The 26523-nt window shown below is 46.7% G+C and overlaps 1 protein-coding gene across 2 annotated transcripts; it reads left to right on the forward strand.

Annotated features, from left to right (window-relative positions):
• The first annotated feature begins 1444 nt into the window (after positions 1 to 1444).
• On the forward strand, positions 1445 to 26495 carry lmtk2 (lemur tyrosine kinase 2). 2 transcript variants are annotated; one of them, XM_084676679.1, is made up of 14 exons: positions 1445 to 1977; positions 7759 to 7889; positions 8283 to 8436; positions 10011 to 10087; positions 10918 to 11036; positions 11393 to 11480; positions 15747 to 15877; positions 18275 to 18359; positions 18906 to 19027; positions 19899 to 20048; positions 20305 to 23410; positions 23556 to 23688; positions 23831 to 24089; positions 24253 to 26495. In XM_084676679.1, the coding sequence occupies exons 1-14, from the start codon at positions 1854 to 1856 to the stop codon at positions 24275 to 24277; spliced, it is 4704 nt and encodes a 1567-aa protein (XP_084532805.1). In that variant the 5' UTR covers positions 1445 to 1853; the 3' UTR covers positions 24278 to 26495. The 2 variants fall into 2 exon arrangements, with proteins under 2 accessions (XP_084532805.1, XP_084532807.1); XM_084676681.1 differs by lacking the exons at positions 1445 to 1977; positions 7759 to 7889; positions 8283 to 8436; ... (1 more) ...; positions 10918 to 11036; positions 11393 to 11480 and adding an exon at positions 11554 to 12853.
• The last annotated feature ends 28 nt before the right edge of the window (positions 26496 to 26523 follow it).

The raw sequence follows: 26523 nt of genomic DNA on the forward strand, positions 1-26523 counted from the left end.
GTGGCAAAGCACCCAGCTGAAAACTCACTTGAGTGTGTTATCTAATGTCAGTAGCATTTTCTGATGTTGATTATGGGACATAGCAATGGACTGAGAAACTGACTTTTGAATTGCTAAATATATTTTATCAATGGACATTTGTGAAAGGGCAATGCAACTTAACTAGGATGAAATTATAATGCAAATACTTTTTTTTAACAACAAGACCTTGAGAGTCTGAATCTATTATTCTGAGTTGCATCGAACAAAAAAACATGCTCTTTGCCTCTGTCATTTAAAATTGAGAAAGACTAATGCAATTGCACATAAACAGATGAAAGTACATGAACATATTAAAATCTAAATAGTCAAATAAATTATTATGATAGAAAAATAATTACACATGCTAAGTCTGCTGCTTACCGTTAGCCTGATGAAGGTATCCTGTCTTTGATCCTTGGATGTGCAGATCTCTGCTTGATTTGATGCGTGCCTACTCAACACTCTACTGTACTCTCTTGCAGCTTTGTGAATCAGAGTGTAAGAGCGAATATGACGTCTCTGTCCAGAAACCCTGGGAGATTCCCCACGACACAAAGCACCAACCCCCTTCATCAGTGTATTAGAACAGATTACTTTTTTTTTTCCTTGAGAATGAAATTGACACCATGCTATTTTGCAAAAAGCCATATGATAAAATCTGTAATTCTTTGTAAAATTTATATTTGGCTTGAGTGAATTGAACTGTTATTGTCAGATGGAAATGCAGTATTGTTTTAGTAAAACATTTAATTTATATTTTTTTGTAAAAAGATTAATGAAATGTACAAATTTGAATTAAAGTAGGCCTACATTGAGTTGAATCTAGAGATAGATCTTATTCTTAAGTTACTTAACTAGTACCGCACACGTGTGCATATAATATTGATCTGATGTTGGATTTAGTAAACCACTGACTTTCTTTAACCTCTACAAAAATAGCTTGATTAGAATAATTGTGCTAATTTAAACTAATAATTGTGCTGATATATCATAATAATATAGTGAGCTATTTAGGTAGATAGCCTTATCAATCTCGCACTGTATAAGGAAAACAAATATTTGTCTCCTCTTTACCAAAGATCTCCTTTGGAACACCTATAAACTGTACATGACATACATCCACAGCCTGACCCCAATTTGGTATCAATCACACAAAATGTCTAATTTGGTTCTTTATTCTGGTCTAGCTAGCCTATGTATCTGTGCACCAAAACAGAGAGTATCGTAATTTACTAAATCTGATTAGCATGTTTTAGTCAACAAGACCATTTCATATGCCTCCTTGCGTACAAACCACACAATACAACAATAACAGGAATAACAATTTTATGTGACCAGTTAGGTATAGTTCATGATTTGCTACGGTCCATCTTTAGTTAGGCCCACAGCATACGCACACGCCCCCATGCAAATGTGACGTAGGAACATGGCGCTTTGGAGGAAAGGTGTTGCCTGAGAGTTGATTCTAATGATTTTGAGTTAATTTATGATTGAAATGCCGGTTGTATATATGTAAATATGATTGTTCTCAAAGGATAATGGAACCTTTTTGTGTTTTTGGACAATGAACCGGCAATCTTGTAGGCACTGATAGCGTTGTTGATACTGTACTTGTAGCTAGCTACCTAAGCCAGCCTGCTATTTAGCTAGCGACAAATGGCTAGCTAGCTGGCTAGGAGGACATAGCAAAACAAGCAGGAAAATGTTGGTGTTGATGCGTGCGTTATATGCATCCCGTAGCTAGCTATGTATTAAACCTATGATAAATGAATGTAGCATTATATTTAATTTATTAGCATTTCGTTATACTTCGAAGATTCTGATTAGTTTGTATGTTAGCAAAGCTAGCACGAAGGATGGAGAATCGTCATGGATTTGTTTTGTTGCTGACAACTGGAATCCTTCAGTCGGCAATATTGCTGTCCGAATGTGCCCCGCTTCCGTATTCTGACACAGGTAAATACGTGTTTGTTTACTCAGTTAACGTTGTAAACTGTCAATGTTTGCGAAAAACACAATTATTGTCAAGTTCAATACATTGATGCCGAGCTAACTAACATTAATTGGCTAATGTGACAACTTGAAGTATTGCTAATCCAGCTATACGGCTATCCAAGTAAGATAGCAGTAGCCAAGCGCAAGCACTAATGCTAGCGAGCTAACGCAGCAACTTTCGCTAGGAGCAGTAGCACGAGCTAATATCACAGCCTGTAGATGTTTATTTGGTTAGAAAACGTTGGTTATTGTTAAATATTACAAATGTATCAATGTAGGGTTTCTAGGGGGTGCCGTTATTACCAGCTGCCCGGTACACATTCTAGTGACCATTACAGGCTAATATGTTTTACCTAATTGAACAACACGACAGCCTGACCTTTATGGACTAGTACAAGACCCTAGTACAAGTGGTCCGTGCGACAGGTTAGGCCTAGAGAAATAGTAGAATGAGGCAGTAGCAAATGATTTAGTGTTGGTTAACTTTAGGTGTAGGTTCGTTGTTGAAGAATACCCCCCCCCCACCACAATTTTTTTGCCATAGGCCTATTTGCTGTTCTGCTGATGCCTTCTTCTGTGGGTCCTATTTGATTTATCAGTCTCTAAAACCTCCTTGCTTCTTGAATGAGTAGCAGCAGCATCATCATAAATGTAAAGATGTAAACAGTCAAAAGAGAATGAAAGAAGTGAGCAACCACAGGAAGAACAGCACATGGATGGCCTCTCTGAGAATTCTGTTTACAGATTTGCTTGTAAGCACTTTTCTCAATGACAGTGGTAGAAGCAAAGCTCAAGCTTAGATAGGCTCTTATGGTTAATGAATTGGGATAGAATTGTTCAAAAGTGGAGGTCAGTAAATATATAACCATCACTCATGTTACATTCTTATCAGTATCTGTCAATATTTAACAGTGCATTAATGTTTGTGTAGTTTTATTACACTTTATAGGCTACAGCTTACAGTAAATGATGGAGCAGCACTGGATACGTTGTCTTGTATTTCCACTTAACATTTAAAGATAGTTTGACCCATGTCAGATACATCATACAAAATCTGTAGCACAAGTCACTACACAGTAAAAAAATAATTAATAAAAAGACAGGTTAATCAAGTATATTAGGGTTGTTGTGGTTTGACAGTTAAAACTATTCAAACCAACAGCTCACTCGTGTTTTGGAGTTTTAAATTGTTTCAGGGACATCAATACTATACTAGTTCAATATCTCTCACTTGAAGCCATGGTGTGCAGTGGTCAGTTTAACTTGTTGTGTTCATTAGCTGAGCATGTTAAGAGCCAGGCTGTGTGTCCTGCAGCAAAGTCCTATTTCGCTGGCCACGGCCTTCCACACCACTGAATGCTGATTCACTGACCGTCACTATAGATGCATTTCTGCAGTAAGTCCTGCAACTTGTACTCCCCAGAACTAAGCTACTTTTCATGGAACTAGAAGGTTCCTTCAACCCATTGTTAGCTGCTTTTTCACTGCAGGAACTTTCTCCCAGAAGATTAGGTAAATTAGTCCACTGACATAATGCACCATATGTACTGTATATACATAGAATAGTATTTATGTAAAATAGAAGACATAAAAAAAAATATATATTTTACAGTGTGAAAAATGTTCAGCTCGCTCGACATGTCAGAGATTTTAGAATACACTTTGCCATTCTGTGTTGGCAAAGTAGTTTGCCCCTGCATTTTGGGGTCAAACAATTAGCCTTGTCCCTTGAGCCCAAGCTTGGGCATCACGGTGACAGGCTTGCTAGCTTCGTTTTTCATTTAATTACAGCTTGCCTGGGAGTGTACATGGATGGTTTGGCCTGAGTTGCATATATTTTTTTTAAATGAAAGGTAACCCAACTCTAGCTCTGAGCAGTGCTGTGCTTTGTTTTTTAATCTGATACCTGATCAGTATGAAATAGTGGATACACTGTCGTCTCAAGTGGGTCCGCTTAAGACATACCATAATTTGGGGCCAACTATAATGCGTTAAGTTGTTTCGGGCTTGCAGATTTACTGCCTTAGGTGGTCCACAACAAGGTATTAGAGGTTAGTAGTGGGAACTGAGACGGGGCAACTCAACAGACCATTGTAATATCCCTCTGCCTCCTCCTCCTTGCATGAACCCGAACTTAGCATCATCAGACACTTTTATTTGTACAGGCAGGGCATGTCCCCCAAAAATGGGTCAGATCCACCTCTCGCGTGAACAAAGATCTCTGAAATATGCCGCGGGAACAAAAGCTGGCGGCTCATGGCGTATTGGTCCTCTAAACCAGTTTAATAATTTGGTGTGCCTGCCAACTCATAATGTGAACCCATGACTCAGATGAGGCTAACCGAGGCAGAGTGGAGCTGCTACCGAGGCAGAGCAGCTTAGGCTGGGCTGGGCTGGATCCCCCTCACACGCAGGCTGCCTCTCACCCTGCTAGATAGATATTGACTGACTGGGACCTCCTTTGAAGCACGCTTGGTCGCACCGTAGCCTAAGGAGCTGCTGCTGCTGTGGTGGTGACACACAAAAAGCCTGGCGAGGATTTTGTAAACAACAGTTTGAGTCCCAAATGGCTTAGTCACTCATTTGAACCTTGCACGCATAATGTCTTAAGACTGCTTTGCTGGTTAGGTTGTAACACAAAGAAAATGGCTGATGGAATAAGGATTGTGACACTTTAAAGGATGAATGCGTCATATTTGAGTTCATCCTTATCTTTCCTGACAATTTTTTCAATTGAAAGTGGTCTCTTATCTCACCATGCTTTTTATATTAGTAGTCACTAAGTGCTATCATTGTCAAAGAAAGACTGGAAAACCCATCACATTTTCAGTAGTCAAGCATTGAATGTAGGCTTAGTCCAGTTTGTGTCAGGTCAGGCAATTTCATTTGAGCTCGGTAGGCAAAGAGCAGCCTGTTATGTCAGCAGCAAACATCAAACATGGATTCTCCCGCAAAACCATCCCAGCTGTCTACATAGTCCCCGGAAGGCTACCCCCATTACCGCAGGTAGAAGTCTATTGTGGAAGAGGGGTGGGGGGCGGGTTACGTTGTCCATCTGTACTTGGAACAAATCCAGATTTAGAACTTGTAAGACAACAACACAGGCCCTAGCCTGGCTAGGTAGCCTAGGCCCCTGAATCTTTAATCCCCTCGGCTCCTCATCAATATTTAACCGTCAGCCCTGCTTCCTTATGACCGTCTTGAGCACAGCACCAGAAAAAGAGTGTCTTAAGTTATAGAAGAGAGTGCGAGATTTGTGAAATGGAACTTGAGTGGCGGACATCACCCTCATACCGATGTTGGAGTGCTTTAGCTCTAATGCAGGACTGTGGTGGGGGACAAGGCCTTTACAAGTGCTACAGCTTGTTTCGAGGGCCTGCCTGACCAGAGATGAAACAGGAGGCTGTGTTAACTGGTTTCCTCTACGGCGAACTCCATTACCCAAGTGCCTCGCTAACCCGATGGACGTGATACCAGCATGGCAACACCCACAGAGGTTTTAGGATGAGTCTAGGGCATGTTGTGCTCTAGTGTTAAATGTTGATGTGTTGGACCTCTAACTCAAATATAGGCTAGCCATGTTATCACCGGGACTGTTGTCTCATGATAGCACATCTCTGCCAACAGATGATTCACCTGCTTGGTATTTTAAGGCTAGTTACAGTAATGCAATACAAAATCCAATGCTGTGAAGTCTGCTACTTGGTGGTCAAGTAAGTCAGGAATGCTACTTGGTGTCTCTAAGTCAGGAATGTGGGCTTGGTTGAGTAGGAAACAAACGTCTCGAAAAACCTCGTATGATTAAAATACCAGGTTGTGTTATTCCTAACTAAATTAATCATTTACCTCATACTTCCTGGGTTGTGACACAGGCATCGCATGGTGCTATTAAACAAACTTTTGTTGTCTGCTTTGCCTGGATTTGCCTCCAAGAAGCTGCAGTCTAGTATACTGGACCCAGGGTTTGCATGTTTTGTATTTGCGTGTTGTTTTGGGTTCTCGTGCAGTAACTTGCTAGATGGACATTTCAGAAACTGAAGACTATTCACTTCAGTGCGGGTTACCATTAAAATCAAAGTCTTAAGTTTGGGGCTTGAACCAATACACTGCCTGTCCTTGGTGGCCCAGACACTGTGGTGCATAAAGTAGCATGACCACAATTTGTTAATTAAAAGTAATGACCATAGAGTTCCTTCTGCCAGATTAGCGGTCAAGCCATGTGACTCTGTATCTGTTGCATTGTGGGTGTGCCCCACATCAGAGGTGAGCTATGATGAGTTGCCTGACAAGCTGGATCATATATCTGAGGTTGCTTGATGGGCGTGACTGGCTGGTGGGAGAGGCAGGCCAGGAGAACACATATTGTTCCACAACATGGCAAATGAAAATGCCCTTTATTACAGCATCAACAAGTTTGGTCATGTCTGGAAAAAAATCGAACAAATAACCAATCTGAATTGCTAGCAGACTAAATCGCAAATTCACCCCTCACACACACACACACACACACACACACACACACACACACACACACACACACACACACACACACACACACACACACACACACACACTGATGACTCCATAGTGAGTCTTGTCATTAGGGGTGTAGCTACTTCTGGACCTGGCCTAGATGACAATATTTCTTCCTTTTTAGAGCCGCTATGGGGGCTTATTTTACTGTACACTCATTTATTGTATGAGTTGCCAGTAAGAAAAATACCTATTATGTTGATTATTCACAAAGTGATAACCCTTCAGGCATCTTTGCTGTTCCGAAGAGGCTGCCACAAAAAGACTCGTCGTTTCTTAGGGAAGTTCTTGCATGTCTGTAGCAACATCCTCCTTGTTTCACTTCCTTCAGTGATGTGAAAGAACTGGACAGGTGCCCTGGAAAGTCCCTGTGGGCGGCCATGTTCCTACACAGGTCTGCTTTCACCTGTCCTGTGTTTTCTAGACGACACACGAGAAAGACTCTAGGGGCCAAGGTAATGAAGCCTCCTCAAGATTGTTGTGTCCTCGGGGGTTATGTATCCAGGATAGCGTCGGTGGCACACACGCGCACACGCAGAGATGATCACACAAGGATCGTACAAGTGCACACAACATACACACTGTATACAAACGTCACACACCTCCGAACCCACTCTGTGACAGATTAAGACAGCAGACAGGCAGTAGCGATGTGATGGACCAGTGGTAGGAGTGCTGTAGGAGCCTGGCAGACTGTGTGGAGTGGGACGGTGGGGGCGGATGGGTGATGATTGGGATGTGGTGACAGTGAGTGGGTGGGGAGACGTCTGCTGTCAGCGCTGCCACCTGTTTCGCTGCCACAGCACCCCCACGTCTCCAGGCACTCCCTATCGTTGAGTTGGGACATATGGGTTTTTGGGAAAGGTGATGATGTGGTGAAAAATGGACCTGTCCTTCCCCCATCTTGTTTTGCCCCTGGCCCCAGCCAGAATCCTGGATAGCTCTGTAAGTCCTTGGTGACATGATTTGATTCATGTTTATATCAAATAAGCCATATGTTGCTTACAATAGAACTATCTTTTATTTAGAAATATCCCTGTAAGGAAAACCATTGGTGTTTTGTCTCCGATCATCCAAACCTTGCTTGCTTACAGTTTGTCAGCAATAAGCTAGCACAACGCTGGTCCAGCGAGCTCTCAGAATCTCGCACTTGTGCTCCTTCAATGTAAATGTATGGGTGGAACTAAAGTTGCTGTGTCCTTGTTCCAGGGGAGCCCGGTGGAGGGGCGTCCATCTCTGCACACATCGCCGTGGTGGTGTCGCTGGTGGCCCTCGTGGCCATGCTGGTGCTGTTAATAAACTGCATGACCTGCTGCAAAGAACGTGAGATCAATTTCAAGGTGAGAGACTCACTGGCACCCAAAGTGTACACACACACACACTCACACACCCTAAGTAAACTGAAACCAGTCAATATGTGATATGGATTCAAAGAATTCCGAGAATAGATGAGGCAAATATTCTTCAAAGCTATTGCAAAACCATATATACAGTATGGTCACCTTAAGTGATGGTAAAGGTTTTGTTTCAATTAAACTGTGTATGCCAACTTAATCTTTTAGGTTTGTTATTGGTAATTATTTCTGTGAGTGATACCAGATGTTGTAGTAATAATTGGCATGAACAGTAGCACTGTTAGCACTTCCTCTGAAATTCACCTCGACCATAGCTCAGTGGTTCGCACATGCATGAACATGCATGACAATCGTTCCTTTGACGGCGCCCGTTCACAGGAGTTTGAGGACAACTTTGACGATGAGGTGGACTTCACCCCCCCCGCCGAGGACACTCCTTCCATGCAGTCCCCGGCCGAGGTGTACACCCTGGCCGTCCCCCCAGTGGCCCTGCCCGGACCCCCCCACCTCCAGCCCCCTCCCCGCATCTCGGGTAAGACGTCGTGGCTTTTATTGGACACTTCACATGACGCCAACCCCTTCCTGTTCGATACGATGGCGTCCGTCGTAGAACCCCTGCGCGCTGACCTGACCGCACCACCTGATTACGAGACGTCTTTTTAGAGTATGTTGGGTTAATTGCCCCGGGCGTTACTGTGTCAGCTGTTAACATGAATCACGTCAGGTGGAATTTACTTTTATCTTTGGACCCTAGCACTCATGACAGCTTGTCCTCAGACCCCTTCACCCGCCTCCTCTTCCTCCACACTTTTTTATAGTTTAATTGGAGCAAAATAACATGATAACAGAATGATCGGCCATAGTGCAGTCTTTCCTCACGCATCCATGTAAAACAATAAAACGTCACATGAGCAGCTGTGCTGGCGTCTAACTGGTACAAAAAACCAACTAATACAATATTGTGATAAGACACACCTCAGTTTTACTCAGATTAACAGTACACCTTAGTTTTTTGGACTGTTTTGTTTCGTTCCCTATTTAAATCATGCGGAGGGCCTGTATTCAGGATGGTTCCGATATGCACACCAATGATTATATCATGTATGATTTATGGATCTTTAACAAAATACCTTGATGGATTATATTTAACTGGATATAATGTAAAGTTAAGCCCAGATTTATTAGCAGAACTAATAAACCCCTATTGGCTTAGTCTGTCGAAGATTTGTTGTAAACTCGCCTTCGGGGCGTGACCGTTGATGTCACGAGTCATTTGACTGTTGGTCTGGTGATGCGGACAGACAGTGTAGTTTGTGTGGACCTGGCCCATATCTGCAGTCCCGTGTACCTCATGCAATACATTTCTAAGGAGATTTACTGACCCGTGACCAGATCTGCCCTGGCTAGCTCGTTATTGTAGCCTTGGAAGCAGGCCAATCTGTGGGCTCATGTTTTATTTGCTCTGGCTGATGGATCCGGCCACTATCCCATTCAAACAGATTTCCCCCCCTGCACGAATACAGTCGGGCCAATCATAACCTTTTATCTGATATGGGGCGGGTTTAACACGATGAATATTCAAAAGAGCGCCGTAGAGACATTTTTGTAACAACCAAGAGGCCGGCTTGTTGCTCTTGATTGGTTGTATCTATCCAATTCCTTTGACTCGTTGGAAATTGGAAATAAACTGAGAGGTTCCAGGCGAATAAGCACTTGTGAATTGGTCTGATGATGCCAAGGCTAATGCTGTGAAGGAGGGCGCACACCTAATGCCTCTGCATGAGCAAAGGTTAGGTTGCCACGCTTGACCGTTTGGAATGCATAAAGGCATGTCATTGGCCTTAAACCCCTATTTGTTGAGTTGAAAAGTCCATTTTTGCCTACCTGTTCTGAGGGTCTCGAGTCACTAGCCCACGCTTACAACACCCTCTGTTGGTAAGCGGCTTCCGACAGCAGGGGAACTGACAGTGAGACACGTGTCCCAGACCCTCCAGAGCTCACGAGGTTTGCAGGCTCTCATTTAGGAGAAGGGAGATGAGGGAGACCCTGAGAGACATTGTCAGATGCTAATTTGAACTCTGTGTTGTTGTTTTGGTTGGCACCCAGAGGGCTCAGCGGGATCGCAGTTGGCTCGACATAGTCTCAGCTACATCCAGGAGGTTGGAAACGGCTGGTTTGGCAAGGTGAGTGTTACGTTGTGGAAAGGCCGCTTGGTATACCCGGCCAGCGCAGGACCTGCTGTTTGTTGTGTGTTGGGGCCCTGTGTGTACAAAACATTTGTCATAAATTACCTCCACCCCCGCCCCCCCCCCCTACCCTTCTGCCCCCCCACACACACGCACGCATCTCATACGCTGTAGGTTATTATCCGGGTTGCATTGATTACTACCAGAGCCGCCTTCTGAGCAGGTTTGAGCACTGTTATTGAACAAACAGTGCCAGATTAGCCCCCTAATCCCTGAGACCACAGCCCCGAGACTGGGTGAGGCCTCGTTCTGTTGCCCTCTCCGTTTAACGTGCCTCGTAGCTTAGAGGAAACTAGGGGTGTGGGGGTTGGGGAGGGGTGGCAGGCGCAGTAGTGTGCCAGCCTGCAGTCGCGGGGGAAGAAAGTCCCACTGGAGGGAGGGGGAGGTCAGGAAGTGGAAGGAGGTCGAGGCGCAGTGAGTAACGGGAGAGATGGATGAACATGATAGCAAGTGTGATTGTTCTGTTGGGATGATCATGTCACGCTCTGCTCCATTCATAATGACCCTATCTTGGGCAGGAGCCCGGGGCTGCTTGTGCCCAGTTACAGTAGCAACCCCCCCCACCCCCTAAAGGACTCCCTACCTGAGGGGGGTATGAGCTTGTCCTCCCCCCTGTCCTCCACCTGACCTTTTTTTTCTATTTTTCCTTTTTCCACTTGCCTGCAAGTCGGTTGCTTTCTGGCCAGGGTTATTTTTGCTTGGTCACTAAGTGAGCTTTTTCCTGTGCAAGCCCCATTCAAAAGTGTGTGTGTGTGTTTCTTGTGCAGGTCCTACTCAGCGAAACATACACAGACCCAGGCGCGGCCCGCGTGGTTGTCAAGGAGCTAAAGGCAAACGCCAGCGCCAAGGAGCAGAATGACTTCCTACAGCAGGGAGACCCATATAGGTAACAGCGGCCGGACGCCAAGGGTTGAATTGAGGCCATGTTTCTACTGCAGACAAGAAGAAAACATTACACCTGAGGCTATATGTATGTTGTCGTATCGAAGAACCAGTGACTGAAGCACAAGACGTGGTCAGCTGCACCATATAGCTTCCCCAAGGATAGCAGCGCCCTCTACCTTCCGTAAATCAAACTGGAGCGCCCCGTTTGCTTTTTCCCGTGAAGTTCGCTTCAAGTCTCAGCCTGTTTTACAATAGCCTACTGTCAAGCTCTGCCTAGGTAGACTGTGCCTAGGTAGCCTATTGAATGTCAAGCGTTTGTCTGTGGTGTTCTGAACCCCTGTGTTTGTCTCTCCATAGAGTCCTGCAGCACCCCAACATCCTGCAGTGTCTGGGCCAGTGTGTGGAGGCCATCCCCTTCCTGCTTGTCTTTGAGTACTGCGAGATGGTCAGTAGGAATACACACACTCCCGACCACGTCGACCCAGCCGCTTACCGCCAACACCCGAGTCGGCGGCGTCGGTCCTCGTGCCGGCTTTTATCGAACGTTAGATCGGTCAACTCCGGCCTCCTGACATAGCTGCCGTACGACGGAGGCGTGGCGGTGTCGCGAACGGCTCGCGAGTTCAGCGAAGGCCCCGAGCTCGGCGTCCCGAATCTCACGAGCGGCCCGGCGAGCCGGCGTCGTTGAACTTCACCGTCGTCCGCGCTGGTCAACGGGGGTCTTGTCGGGGGGCCCGTTGATTTATCCGCTGTTTTTCTTGATCTATTCCTGGCTGCGTGGGCCGCTGGCCCCGCCAGTGAGCGGGCCTCTCGGGTTGCCAAGCCCAGTAAAGCAACAGGCTCTGCTTACACTCACTGTCACTCCGCAGTCTTGCTGTGTTTGGGCTTTTTTATCACCCACGCCGGCAATCTGGACGCCGCCGTGGGACAGCTTGTTTGTGGTGTGTGTGTGTGTGTGTTTGTGGTGTGTGTGTGTTTGTGTGTGCGGCGCCTGTGTTTTGTCATTCATTCGTGTATCTGTGGTAGGAAGCTTTGTAGAAAATGAGAGACCTGCCTGTTGGAGCCGAAAGTCCTGTGTGTCTTTTAGGATAAGCCCGGTGTGTGTGTGTGTGCGCGCGCGCGCGTGTGTTTTTTTCTATGTCTCTCCATTCCCCCCTACTGGGTTTCTATTTCAGCTGAATCTGTTTCTGGGTGACAGGCTGTAAGGCAGGCATGTGGATGGCATGTTCGCATTCAGCCACGGCAGGCTCCTTTTTCAGTGCATCATCTTCTCCTGCCACACATCAGCTCCAACGTGTTTGTGCGCGCGCGCGTGTGTATGTGTGTGTATTCGTTTATTTGCGTGTTTTGGATTTGGCGTTTAACATGACGTGTCGTGTTTGGTTAATGGCTGCGTGTGTGATATATTGTTTGGCACACGGGCGGAATGTTTCGTGTTTGTGGGCCCGCTTGTTTGCGCGTATCTCCATCCGCGCGAGCCCCGAGGTGACCCTCGCCCAGATCCTCAGGCTGCAATCAAATACGAGGCGTGTACCAGAGCCAGGTGTGCGTCGGGGCTGGCTGGGGCAGAGGGGAACGCGCTCAGCCCCCGCACCCAGGACAGCCCTCCTGTCTCTGGCCCCGCGCGGCCACCACCACAACGCCTGCTTTCACGAGGAGAGAGCGGGAGACCGCTCATACGGACAGCGACCCATACAGCTGTGCTGGTGCAGCAAGCTGCTCGTGACCCCCAGTGGATGAACTCACCTGGACGGACGTCAGTTGTGTCCCCCAGTCTCTCCTCTAGGGGGCATCCTCGGCGGGTGCAGTGTTGTTGTGGTGGGTCATGGCCAGCAGGAGATGGAGATGGGTCTGGGTTAATGACTTAACACCAGCGTTAAGAGACTCCCAGCTGTTTAACGGATGGTGAGAGTCGAGGGTCTAAATAAATAAGCTGGTCATTCTGGCGGAGAGGCTTGTTTAACTTGTTAGGGTACGGAAATGACATCCTGCGGTGCTAATGGTCACACCTGTCTTTCTGAAGAACGCCAGTGGACAGTAACACTACAGTTTCTCCAGTGTCACTAGTTTGTCAGAATAGATTAGGGGATATATCGTAAAAATAAAATAAAATAAAAGTCTTTATATAGTGCGGGCTTCACGAGTTGGCATGCCTTTGAATTGAGGCGTCAACAATTAAAGTTGTCCACTGCCTCTTGGATAATAAGGGAAGGGCCTCGCAGGACACCAGTGTGGAAGTTTTATTTGCGTGTGTGCAAAATATGCGCGTGGAACCCAAGACTGTTTTGAGGGTCCATAAATCATCGCCGTCAGTGCGTGACACATTCTTTACGTACGTCCGAGGACACGAGCTCCACACCCACATTTGACCCTAAATCCCCGTTTTCAGCGCGCACGACGTCACCGTATGCGATTTTTGACAGTTCAGTGATTGATGGTCGCACACCCTCCCTGGATCAGCTATAACCCCCAGTAACCCTGAGTCGTTGCATTTCTGGGCCACAGAATCCTGGCAACCACGTCAGTGGTGCAGTACGCCAGTTGCCGTGAAAGTGAGTGACGGCCTCGTCTGCCAGGGGCCTGCTCAGCCTGGGGCTCGCCTGCAAGACACGGCCCCCGGGGGCGCGTTGTCGAGCAGCCCCAGGGGACATGCTTCCGCCCCACGGCCCCCATGAGGTGTCGTGTTTGCTCCGGCTCTTCCTGGGTCATCTCTGAGCGGCTTCTCGCCCACCCGCTTGGATGAGCAGTGGGGTTTCAGAGGTGCTTTTGGTTCGGTTAAGCCACGAAGGCTGGGGTCTTTTTAACCGACGCTTTCATTCATGCGGATGCAGTCGAGGCTGCGCCGCAGGGCCCTCTGTTTGTGGGGTGCGGGGCGTAGGGCGTGTGCAGGGCCTCCTCTGGGTCTAAACACCCGTGGAGACAATGGGAAGGACGATTGTCAGGAAGGGGGAGAGAGAGAACAAGTGCAGCGCACGCAGTCCCCAGTCAGCCCATTTTCCACCGAGGGACGACCAATTTGTTTTGTTTTCACATTGACAGTGTGTTCACAGCACTTCCGGTGCGCCCTCACTCATAAGCCCTTGTCAGCTGGGACACTTTGTCCAGAGAATTGCCCCGCCTGCGCTTCAACCCCTGGGTCTCCATTAACGTTTTGTCTTTCACACCCTGCAACTCACCTTTTGTAAAGGAGTCGAGCCAGACATTTAGGCCTGTCTCGTTTGAGAATTACGAGTCCCTGCCAGGGACGGGACCCTCTTGCTCGTGTTTTCGGGCAATGTGCCCATCGCGGGGGGCTCTGTACAGAATGACGTCCGTTTGCTAGGCTCACATTATCAATGAACGTAGGTGGTAGGTACGTGGTTCTGGCATCCTCCCTGTCCTGCGTACTGTCGTGTTCTGGGCGGAGCAACAGAGGCGGGCCGGAAACGAGCCACGGTTGCGTAACAGGCTGGTCTAAGCTTTGTGTCGCCTCCGAGATCGGCGATTGGAGAGCGAGCGTGCCGTGAACGCACAGGCGATCCCCAGGCGCCATGACCCCGAGTCATGCTGGTTGACACTTTCACCGAAGGCCATCTCCTATATTTGACAAGGCGGTCGAGCGGGTGCGTTTTTTTAACCGGCGCATTCCACAAGGAGCTGTCTGCTCCAAGGTGACACGGGAGCCCTGAAGGATCGCCCACTGCGGCAAACCCAATCCCCATTCCCCGCTCAGGCCAGCCATTGGCCCGGTGAGAACGGTCCTGCTAGGTTGGCGGCAAGCTGAGCAGCCAGTTAGCTCTGGAGATACTGACACGGAACGGGGGGGGGGGGGGGGGGCGGGGCTTTGTGCCATCCAAGAGGGACGGGGGTGCATTCCAACGTCCACCACCTGTGAATTTCTGTCACTGTTGGCGTTTGCGAATTGTCAAGTGTGATTGCGGTCTGTATTTGTGGAGTGTCCTGTCTGTGCGGGAGTAGTCTGGTCTTTCAACGTGAAATATTGGGTTTGGGACTGAGCTGCTGCCGCTGCATGTTCACAGGTTCATAAACCTCTGCTTAAGTTCAGGAGGGGTGGATTTGGCTGTAACCTGGGCATATGTCCCTAGATTCTGTTCTTATCCTCCACCTCAAATCTTCCCCAATTTGATTTGCATAGCCCTTTTTACAAGCAGTGTCACAGAGGGGTTAACCCACTGTATGCTCACAGGACAGCACCTAAGCCCAACCTAAAACCCTCAAAGAAGACAATGAAAAGCTCCCAGAAAAATAACAATTTTGAAAAAACAAGACCTTTTCCAAACCTGAGTTTTGGAGCATGGGTCTAATAACCTGATTCTGAATAATCTGGGCTCTAGCCTACAACCATTATCTGGGGTGGGTTCACACTACAGCCCTAACCTGGGCTGGGCTACATCTCATTTTTCCACGTCTGGGACACAGTGGAGGTCAGACAGACTATGGCCATATTTGGAGCAATGTCCTCCATTCACAGTACACGTTTCCAGGGATTGAGGTGGCTGGTTGTGGTGTCAGAGAGAGTCTACTGCCCCTTGGTGGAGGAGTCTAGATAATGCACATCAGTCGGCGTCAGCTTTGGTGTCAAGAGCACTTTTTGCATTCTATGATGATGTTTTAAGATCATTTACATTGAAAAGTACTAAGAAATCGAATTAGAACGAGTATTTATCTAAAGCTAATTTTGTGTGTGTGTGTGTGTTTTCCTCCATTGCAGGGAGATCTGCGAAGCTACACGTCTCAGCAGGATTGGATGTTCAGAAATGCTGAGCCGCTCCAGGTCCAGAAGATGGCCTGTGAAATAGCTGCCGGCGTCACTCACCTTCACAAGCACAACTTCCTGCACAGGTAGGCACTTCTCAGCCCCCCCCCCCCTGTTTGCGTCAGCCTGCGACGGATGCGCCGTCCCGGGGTGGATTTAAGGTCGTACACTGTCAGAGCGGCGCGGCTGAAACGGGCTCAGAAAACCACATTAGCCACATTAGCCACATTCACTCTGGGGGCCATCATCAGCGACAGTCAAAAACAGAGACCCCTGGCGTTACTTTTGCCTGTTACTCCACTGCTGACGAGAGAAATGGACGCCGAAAACGGCGTCCATTGCGCAAGCCCTCATTTGGTTTCATTTTCATAAGAAAATTACCAGTGTAAGGGCAGAGCCACCAGACCTTGTTACAGGGGGTTGGGGGGGGTGACGGGCTCTAGGATAACATGCGGCGCTCAGCTCATCGACTCTGTTTTGCATGCTCAGAATAAGCTCAAAGAGCTCCAATTACCCAGCTCCCACGCATTGCCACGGTGTCAGCTGTCGGCTGCCAGAGGGATATGATGATTCTGCCCTTTGGGGGTAAAACGATAGCCTCTTATTGGGCGTTTTTCATCCGTGTTACAACTCAAAAGAGGTCCTTCCTTATTCCCCCCCCCCCCCCATAGGGTTGTAACGACCGTCGTAAAAAATATACTAGGGCACTTTTCCTTTATGGTCGCAAAGATGATTTAGTGTGAGGCTCCTGTGTTTGCCACACCTCCCAGTGATGGAGGGTTTCACACGGGTCTGAGGCAGAGCCTGGATGCCCTCCCGGGCCAGGCTGCTGAGGACAGGAACGATCATCAAGGCTCGGGTCAGAGACCAGCTAGTAACTGGTGGTTCCCAGTCGACGCAACCCTACGTAAGATGAAAAGGAGAGCGCTCTGAGAGACAGACCCTCCTGTTCCATCCATGCCAATTCCTAATCGCCAAAATAAGTGTGCAGACTAGCTTGAACCCGAGTCCTCTAGCCTTCTCGCGGTTTGTGCCGGATGGCTGCAGCACCACCACACATTAGCCTTGTAGGGATAGGATCTTGGACCTGATTCTCCATGTTAACTGTATGCTCACTGCCTTGCCAAAGGCAGGGTACGGCACAGAAGAGTTTAAAATATCTCTCCATTTATCTTGCAGGGGTTTCAGTGGGCCTGACAGTAACTCTGTGGTCTGCAAACTAGACCACTAGTGTCAGCGATGTCCGCGGATGATACGGGGGGCGGGTTAAAAGGGACACGCGCTTGGAAATAGTGTGCAGAGAATGTTGCAAGGCCAAGATGAGGAACCAGAGCCTCCCGCTCCATGAGTCTCCTGGTCTGAACGTGCTACCATATGTGCCCCAAGGCCCTCTGACGCCACCATTACGCCCTCTCCTGGCCACCCCTTGGCACTCCATCCTTGTGTAGCTAAAGTGGGTGTTTCGCCCCTTACATGATCCTGACGCAGCGTGAGTGATTGGGGAAAAGATCCAGCATAGGGGATTTTGTTGCTAGCGAGAGGAGAGGAGTGACTGATGCAACCTCACAGAGCCAGTCGCTGTCGGTTCATTGGCGTGCTGGTCCTGTTCATGTTGCTTTTACGCTCAGCTTGACGGACCCAAAGGGGTTCTAAACCTCTTACGGAACCAATATGTTGCGTACTCTATAGTTGCAGGCTGAATAAGCTGAATTCATAGTAGATGCTGAAGATGCGATACAATCAAGTTTCCACACAGAGGCAGTACAGAGCCAACCTTATCCCTTCTGTTTTCATCTTTGCACATGGCGGGGATTGGCAATTACTTGCAGAGTGGATAGCTAAAGTGTTTAGGCTGTGACGGTTTAGCACAGTTCATACCCTGCAACTTGATCTGTTTCGTTTTATTGAAACCTGTATACCAGGTGCCTTATATTTAATGGATGATTGGTAACAGGTTACAGGAAGAGTCGTTTTTCTTCTTTAACAACTGACCAGCATGACTTTGGAAACTTCTTGCGGCTGCTTTTGCATTCTATTGGGACAATACATCGAGTTATTTTGGTTTTAAGACGATATTTGAATTATTTGTGATAAACACTGGCGTTTTGGAGGGTATAAAAAATAAAAATAAATAAACCTTTGACATGCAAGTCAATGTTTCCTCAATCTTCAAATTGATGAACGTGTGTTGCTTAAGAGGGATTCCCCCGATGTGTACTTTTGTTGGTTGTAAGGTTTTGTACATACCTAGCTGTTGTCCGGTTGGTTGTCCTGGTAATCAGACATAACTGCTTAGACTGAGCAATGTAGAATGGTTTGTTGGTCCCTAGACTCAACAAAGTTGAAAACAGTGACAAAGCCATCAAATTCAGAGCACGTCAGAAAACAACCGCTTGCTTGATTCTGGATATATACAATGTTGATCTAGCTGTGGTAAATGTGTAGCCAATGACCTCCTTTTTACCCTTTGTTTTCTATTCCAGTGATCTGGCGCTGAGAAACTGCTATTTGACAGCTGACCTCACAGTCAAAGTAGGGGACTATGGCATTGGACCGTACAGATACAAGGTAAGCAGGAAGCTGTCAAATTACTGTCCCTCAAATTGTCTCAGTGATGGAGAGAGTTTGTCCTTTTTTTTGTGGGGGGGGGGGGGGGGGGGGGCAAAGTATTTGCATGACAACGTACTCGAGTGACATCAGTGTCAGCAGTGGGAAGATGCATGTCTCCCAGTGGGGGTTAACCTATGTACAGCGGCTGGTTGTAGAGCCCTTTGACCATGGTCTTGATATTTTAGCGTGCTCTGCAGATAGGAGAGCTGATGTGGCAACTTGGTCTGTTGAAAGGACATTCCCAAAAATGTTCAACTCTCAATCAGACTCTAGCTCGTGAGATGTCTTTTGGTGGCCAAACAAGTTGCAAATGTTTGCGACACGACGGGTGGTTTGTCAGTGGCCACGCGTTCTTGGGGAGTGACCAGCCGATCCCTTTTTGGATTTGGCGATCATATGTGTGCCTACGTAGACCTCAGGGCGTTCTTGTTTGACTACGGTCAAGGTCTCACGTGTGTGCGTGCACACAAGCCTCAACTCAATACCCTTCGCATGTGGCCGCAGGAGGATTACGTCATCACGGAAGACGATGTGTCAGCGCCCCTGCGCTGGTTGGCTCCAGAACTGGTGGGCGAGCGCCACGGGGGCGTCATCACCATGGAGCAGACCAAGCCTGGCAATGTGTGGTACGTTCGCTTAGGGCACCCTGTTGCTGCTTTTTTGGAGAAGAGCTAATAAGTTGGCCTAGATTGCATTTCAAGTGTGGACTCTGGAAGGTTCAAATCATTAGTACACAAAGTAAGAACCTTTACAGTTACAGAATGAGCTAGACATTCTGAAGATATTGGTGTATTATCATAACAGATAACACCCCCCCCCCAAAAAAAAATAAAAAATTAAAATATATATATATACATACATACATACTATTTTCTTTCAACATATCAGACTACAACCCTGGGACATACAGCATTTTAGCTCTGACCAGCTCCCTACCTCGCTGTCCTTGAAGTTAGACTAAAAGGGATAAAGTGACTGAGACTATACAAGCTAGCATCTCACTGCTCTCTCCAGATCAGGGCCTCTGAACCCATGGTACTGGGCACGCGTCCAAATGTTTCCTTGTCGTAAATCATGTGCTTATGTAAAGAAGCTCAAGTTACCGTTAATACCAAATTCACCCCTAAATAAGGTTGTGGTAAGTTGTCAAGAGTATGTAAATGTAATCATTACATCAACATTCGTTTGAAGAATATATTTAATATGGAGACCATTAAGTTTAGGTATGGCACCCTCCCTGTAAGGACTTCTTAGATCAACATGTACTGACAAATAGGAGGAGGAATATGTAAAAAATATATATATAAAAAATCACATATAAGGAGTAATATAAAGAAAATCTAATAAAGTAATATTAAATGTATATGTACCTCAAGAAAATGTTTAACATGATTATGAATGGAATTGAATATGATTTCTGTCCACCACACTGTTTACTTAATAACCTTTTTCTCAACACGCCATATAACCCTGGGTCTCGGGTTGCCGTGTGTGCAGGGCCCTGGGTGTGACTCTGTGGGAGCTGTTTGAGAATGCGGCCCAGCCCTACTCACACCTGTCTGACCGGGAGGTCCTGAACCATGTGATCAGGGAGCAGCAGATCAAACTGTTCAAGCCACAACTGGAACTTCCCTACTCTGACAGATGGTGACTTAACCTAGTCTGAATAAAATGTTTACATTTTGTTTATTGCGTTCAATTGTATTCGTTTAGCAGACACTTGTATCCAATGATGTGAAAAATATTATATAGGAAATAAAGCTGAAGTACATCTAAAGTCTGATTCTTGATACATTTCTGTGCCAATGTAGAACCAAAGCTACAGGAAATATTACTCTGGTGTCAAATATTTCCTGAACAACATTCAGTTGTTGTAACATGCAATGCATTCTTCTCTATACAGGTATGAGGTGCTGCAGTTCTGCTGGTTGTCAACAGACAAGAGGGCCACTGCTGAAGAGGTCCACCGGCTGCTTACTTACCTGCGCATGCAGGGCCAGAAGGATGTGGAGGATGACTTTGAGCAGCGCTGGGACTCCCTGAAGCCCAACCCCATAACCCGGCAGACCACAGTCAGCCACTCTTCCTACCCCATCCTGGAGCAGTTCTCTGACGACGCCTTGCGGCCGGAGATCGATGAAGTGCTCACTGTTACCGAGACCAGCCGGGGCCTTAGCTTCGAGTATGTCTGGGAAGCTGCTAAGCACGATCATTACGACAGCAGCCATGGCCGCTCCGCCATGGACACCACACTCAACTACCACAGCATGTTCTTCCCCGTCCCCAGTGAGGATATCCAGGCCCATTTTCCTGACCCCGCGGGCAGGACAGGGGGCACCGAGACAGGGCACACCCCCTCGGGGATCCCTGGGATTCTTCCCGTCATTGACGCTCAAAAGCCCTCCAATGGAAATGAGTATTACATCCAGTTAGAGGAGCAAGGCGAGAGCAACGTTGAGGGGAATGACAACACAACGTCGGACACAATTTCGGACAGACAACAGTTTGTTGTTCTCCAGAATGTCCGTCTGGATGAGTCGAGCACGGATGCAGATTTTTTCAACCGCAGCATTGACTCCAAGGATTCGTTCTTACAGGACAGCCACATTTGGTCCTCCAGTGAACATGAGAGTCCCTACCACCCCAACATCTTCAGCGAGAGCGACTCCAGACAGGAAATTTCACAATCCTGGGACAAGGATTTCATGGAACTGCCAGAGCTTAATGGGAATGAGCAGGAAGCAACTTCAGAAGGCGTGTCCCAGTGGGAGAACAAAAGCTTTGGAGATTCTTTTTTAGGGGAACGCTCAGAAGCCAGTTATCCACAAGATTCCCTGGAAGAGGACTCCCATAATGTGATGAAGCTTCTGAACACAGAGAAATTAGCTGACAACTTCCTGTTCCTCAAAGAGAATAGTCTAATGAAGGACAGCTCTGGTTCTTCAGGGAGAGGCATGAGTGTGCAACCAGACTTCCTTCAACCTGGCCTAGTCCACGATCCAGAAAACAGCTTTAAAATGAGTTCCTGGGATAACCTTGTAACCTTAGATGGTTTGAACATAGCAGAGAGCAACTTCAAACCTTCACAGAGTCCCATAACTCCAAAAGAGGAACTTTTTGATTTGATCAGTCCCAGTCTGGGGGATGTCCCTCACTCTTCGGTTGAAAATGAAACACTGGTGCCTTTGAATACACTGGCTTCAGAAGAAATCGTTAGCACTCAGCTGCCAGTTAGACATAGCTCTTCTAGCAATGACTTTGGTCTGCTTAATTCATCTGATATGGGGGATGATTCTGCATTGGACTGGAGCTCAGAGAAGGCTGAGGTCCCTTTTAATCCGTACAGTACTTACCAGTCTGAAAGTGCCACAGTCAACCTTATGTGCACAGATGCCAAAAAGCCCAGCCTTGAAGATCGCCTTGGACCATTAGACGGTAGCGTTCAGTCCATTGGATTCAAAGAACCAGCAGACTTTCAAGGCCCCACATCCCCCTCTGCTTATGGCAGTTTGGCTGTTGTTGAATATTCCCACAGCGAAGGCCTAACCAGCGATGACGTTCTTAGCGAACTGATTGACGACACAGAGGTAGAAATGGACACTGTCCTCTCTGACAATGAGGAACCGTTAAAGGATGATGGTGCACCTCCAGTAAGGTCCTCTCTCTTGGTGTCAGGCCCATCTATGGACCAGATCAGTCAGGACAGCCTATTGGAAGACAGTATCTCCACCACTCTTCCAACTGTAGAGAATTCAGCCAACACTCCAGATTCCCTGGACTCTTTTGATCTTCACAGGCTAGATGGACAGGTAGATCTGAACACCCCCATAGCACCTCACAAGCTCCAACCCCCATACAAAACTGCAGACAGTGGCTATGAGACAGAGAACCTAGAGTCTCCAGAGTGGAACTCCCAGCCCATTGTCAAAGAACACTCCATAGAAGAAAATGATATGAGTATTCCAGAAGAGGAGAAAGAAGCAGCACCTGTGGTTTCTACTGCCCTGGTTCCCCCAGAAATCATAGTCTCAGAGGTGGAGAGTATTCCGGAAGATCAGGATGAGGACAATAGCACTGATGCTCAGCAGCCAGAGCCTGTGGCCCTAGGTGATGAACCTTTCATGGGTGGCAGCTACAGGGACTCGGCCTACTTTTCCGACAACGAGTCTGAGCCTGAAAAGAAGTCTGAGGAGACCAATGGGGCAAGCTCTGCTGAAGTGTCTTGGTTGAGGAGTTCCCCTACTGATGTCAGTGGTGACACTGGAGGGCTATCGGCTTCACCTAAGGATCCCGAAGAAGGTCTTTTTGGCAACGCTTTAGCGTCAACTCTAGAGTCTCTGGAGCCTACAGAATCCCTGTTGGATGTTGGAGTGATAGACGTGAAGCCTCTTTCCCAGGGCGAGAGTGGTTTGCCTGAGCTTGTCCTTACCTCAGAGGAAGACTGGGAGAAGGCGGTGCCTGTGTCCATCGACAGCAACGAGGAAGAGACACACAGACTCGAGGTATTGCCAGATGTCGTGTCCTCGGCTCAGCCTGAGGTCAGCAAACCTTTCGACGATGTCACCACATCTGCCGCCGCTTCAGTAAAAGCCCTGCCTGAGAACATGGTTCACGCAAAGCTAACCAGGACGTACGCTGGCGATTGCCCAAAGCTTAAGGAGCCCGACATGGAGGGGTTGTACCTGGGAAGGCGAGACGGCTCTGGCACCGACGGACAGGAGGACGGGATGGAGGCCGACGAGGAGGACGAGAACAGTGACGAGTCGGATGATGACATGCGGGCGTATCGGCTGCACAGCTCCAGCTCAGAGAGCGAGGACGACACCGTGCACCCGGTGCCTGTTATTGTGTCAGATGACAGCAGTGCGCGAAACTTGAAGAGCCTGTTGAAGCCCACCAGCCAGAACGTTGCTTCTGAACCCACTACGCCACCAGAGGCCCAAAGTGCACACATCGCCAAGAGAGCTGTATCCTTCTTTGATGATGTCACAGTTTATCTCTTTGACCAGGTAAAGAATAATCCCTTTTAAGTAGAATTCTCAAGTTATCTTTTATTATAGTTCCTGAATTTGGCTTTGGCAAGTGACCACTAATGGTTATGCTAGGGATACAAGATGTTGCAGTAACAAGTCAAAAAACCCTTTGTGTTTTTAGGAGACCCCCACCAAAGAGCTTGGAGACCACTCATCAGCCTCCAACAGTCAGGTGTCTGAGTTCAGCAGTCCTGTGCCCTCTGCCAGCTATCTGAACAGGTTTGCCAACTCTGAAAGCTCCACTGATGAAGAAGGTAAGCTTATACGTGACATATGAGCATCTTGGTTAATGTGACTTTACACTGTAGTTTGAAAAGTAAAAAAAACGTATAATATATATATATATATATTTGACCTGAATACACCCTTACCTGGTTTTTGTCCTTCCCCTCTCAGGTGGAGGTTTTGAGTGGGATGATGACTTTTCCCCAGAGGCTTCCTTCCTCTCCAAGGCAGCTAAAGACCTGGCCCAAGCCAAGGTCATGCCCTCATCTGCTGCCTCACGTTACTTCTCCCCTCCCCCCGTGGGCCGCACTCCAGAACCCAGCTGGGCTACCTCCTCTTCCAACTATTCACGCTTCTCCATCTCCCCAGCCAGTATCGCTAACTTCTCCCTCACACACCTCACCGACTCGGACATCGAACAAGGAGGCAAGTAGTACACACACACATTCATAAGTGGTCTCATTCATAACTTGAGTCATACAAAGGAAGGCATGGCTAGACTAAGTATACAACTATGCTACACATGTAGCTGTATAACCTTTGATGTCAATTACCTTTAATTTGCTGCTTCTTCTGTTTGGTACTTCAGGAAGCAGTGAAGATGGAGAGAAAGACTAGAGTCTACCGGACTGGACTGTTTCCTCTCTAACTCTGAAGGGGAACAGACCCAGATTGAGACTGATGCGAGCCGGGTGAATTTAGGACAACCAAACAGACTCACTACACGAATGGTGTTTGGATGCTTCTCAGGCAGAACATGCTCTTTCCTCACAGGGGTGGCCATGAAGAGGATTATACACAAACTGAACTAGGCTTTTTTCCAGACAGTTATATCTCCAGTCCCACCCCTTAACTACTATTAGCAAATAAGACTGTCAAACCTCTGAGCCACATCAGCCATTGACATACATCAGTGTGTGGTATCCTAACAGTGCAATTCAACAGGAAAAACAAGATACCAACGGATCTAGCTTTTCCATGTTCTCTTCAAAGACTTGTGAAGCTTATTCCATTCTTAGTTTTTGTCCTTGGTTTTCACGCTCCTTGTCGTTAGGAGATTTGGTGTCACCAAAAATACTTAAGTTATATTTATTTTTTTGAAGACCTGAACCATTGAACTGAAAGATGAGCTCAGCCAGCTTGTGTCTGCTGCCAAATAGGAATATGCTCTTTGTATTCGGCAGACTATAAAGGTATGTGGATGTTGAAACACTGCTTTGTATTGTGCGTTTATTACGGTAGTTGCCTTTTTGGAACGTCGTCTTTGTGTTTCTACGCCTCTCGTCAGGGCCATTGATGGTCTCCTCATTGGAGAGACATTGGAGTATGTACATTATGGAATGGAAATGGGGGTGGGGTTGAAATCTTGAGAACCTCTTTGGTGTATCCTTCATTAACTCACACCGTATTGATACTGGAGACAACAGAGCGTTGATGCTATAGGAACTGTCTTTTGACACATACCTAGCCTTACCAGTATGATCAATCACCTTTTTGAAGGAAATTTATTCGAGCTCCATTTGTAATTTATTGGAATAGGAAACACTTTCGAAAGAGCCATGGTCGGAGTGATTGACGTGGCTTCATATGATTCATATTTGTCCAGAGGGTTTGGTCTTGAGTGCCTATTGTACTGCAGACGTAGTGTCCTTCCATCACCACTGAGACAGGACTCTGAAACACAAGCTTAGTCATTTATGTGTTTTATTTCAAGAGATGGTAATGAAAATAATTGTCAGAATGCGGTAATGTAAAATGATTGTTGAGGTGTTTGTAAAACAAATGTGCAATGTGAATGTCTTTGATCAGATGACGTTTTTCATAGGAGGAAGTAGGAAGTGGCAGTGTCTACTCTGGTTCTCTGATGCTGTGCAGGGATTTCACCTGGGTCGGAACTCACTGTAACAATACCCCCTCTGCTGTAGTAGCAGTCTCACATGACCTTTACAGAGTTCACTTACTTACCTTTAATTGTGGGTTACTGTGTTGAACCAATTCTACACTTTAATCTCTTTCTGATATTAAGGACAGAAATCATGGTGGATTGTAACCCTCATATAACTATTATTTGCAGGCCATGCAATTGTGTTCTCTTGTGACTCTACCGTAGCAGTGGGTGGGGATTGTGTCTCAAGATTTATTCATGTATATAAAGAATATTGAAATTGTTATACGCTTCAGGATTGAAGATAGGAGCTTAATGGTATCCAAGTAATTCAAACAAAGTTCTTCCAAACTCAGAGGTCGTCATTTGCAGGTGAAATTGTATAGCTCACGTTTCTGTGACTTGTTGATAATTCCCCTAACATTTTGTCATTTGAACAGCAAGACTTTGTACATGTAGTGGATAGACACCCTATCCATCACATGCATTTGGCACTGTATATTTGACAAGTTTAACCTCTGTAAAAACCAGCAACTTGTGCTTCAGTCAAACTTGAACATTTTATTTAAGAAAATCCTCATGTTTTATTCTACTACAGTATATACATTTGCTTAATCTTGCACATTGGAGAAGTGTAACTTAATGTTGAAATGTACTGATGTATATAAATGTTAATTTTTTGTCTGTAAATGGGAAATGATGTAATCAAGTCCTACGTAGGTATCAGGTTTCATTTTGTAATTTAAAGCTGAGTTAAAAAAGCAACATATCACAGTCATCAAAAGCAGTTAGACACAAGAAACGGATGTAAAACACATTCTGTCCTTTCAACCTGTACATTTTAAAAATTGTAATATTTTTACTTCATATTGATGATCATGCTTAGCGTAATTGAATGAAATGTTTATAATTACACAGTTTAATATGGAAATAAATGCAAATTTACTTCTATATTGCAGATCTTCCAATGTGATTAACT

The sequence above is a fragment of the Hypomesus nipponensis genome, chromosome 17, assembly GCF_054491055.1.
Source record: "Hypomesus nipponensis isolate SF chromosome 17, ASM5449105v1, whole genome shotgun sequence".
Lineage (NCBI taxonomy): Eukaryota > Metazoa > Chordata > Actinopteri > Osmeriformes > Osmeridae > Hypomesus > Hypomesus nipponensis.

Coding starts and splice junctions, on each gene's coding strand:
- lmtk2 (XM_084676679.1), top strand. CDS start 1,854: ATGTTAGCAAAGCTAGCACGAAGGATGGAGAATCGTCATGGATTTGTT. Junction 7,890..8,282: donor AACGTGAGATCAATTTCAAG/GTGAGAGACTCA, acceptor GCCCGTTCACAG/GAGTTTGAGGACAACTTTGA. Junction 23,689..23,830: donor AAGCTCCACTGATGAAGAAG/GTAAGCTTATAC, acceptor TTCCCCTCTCAG/GTGGAGGTTTTGAGTGGGAT.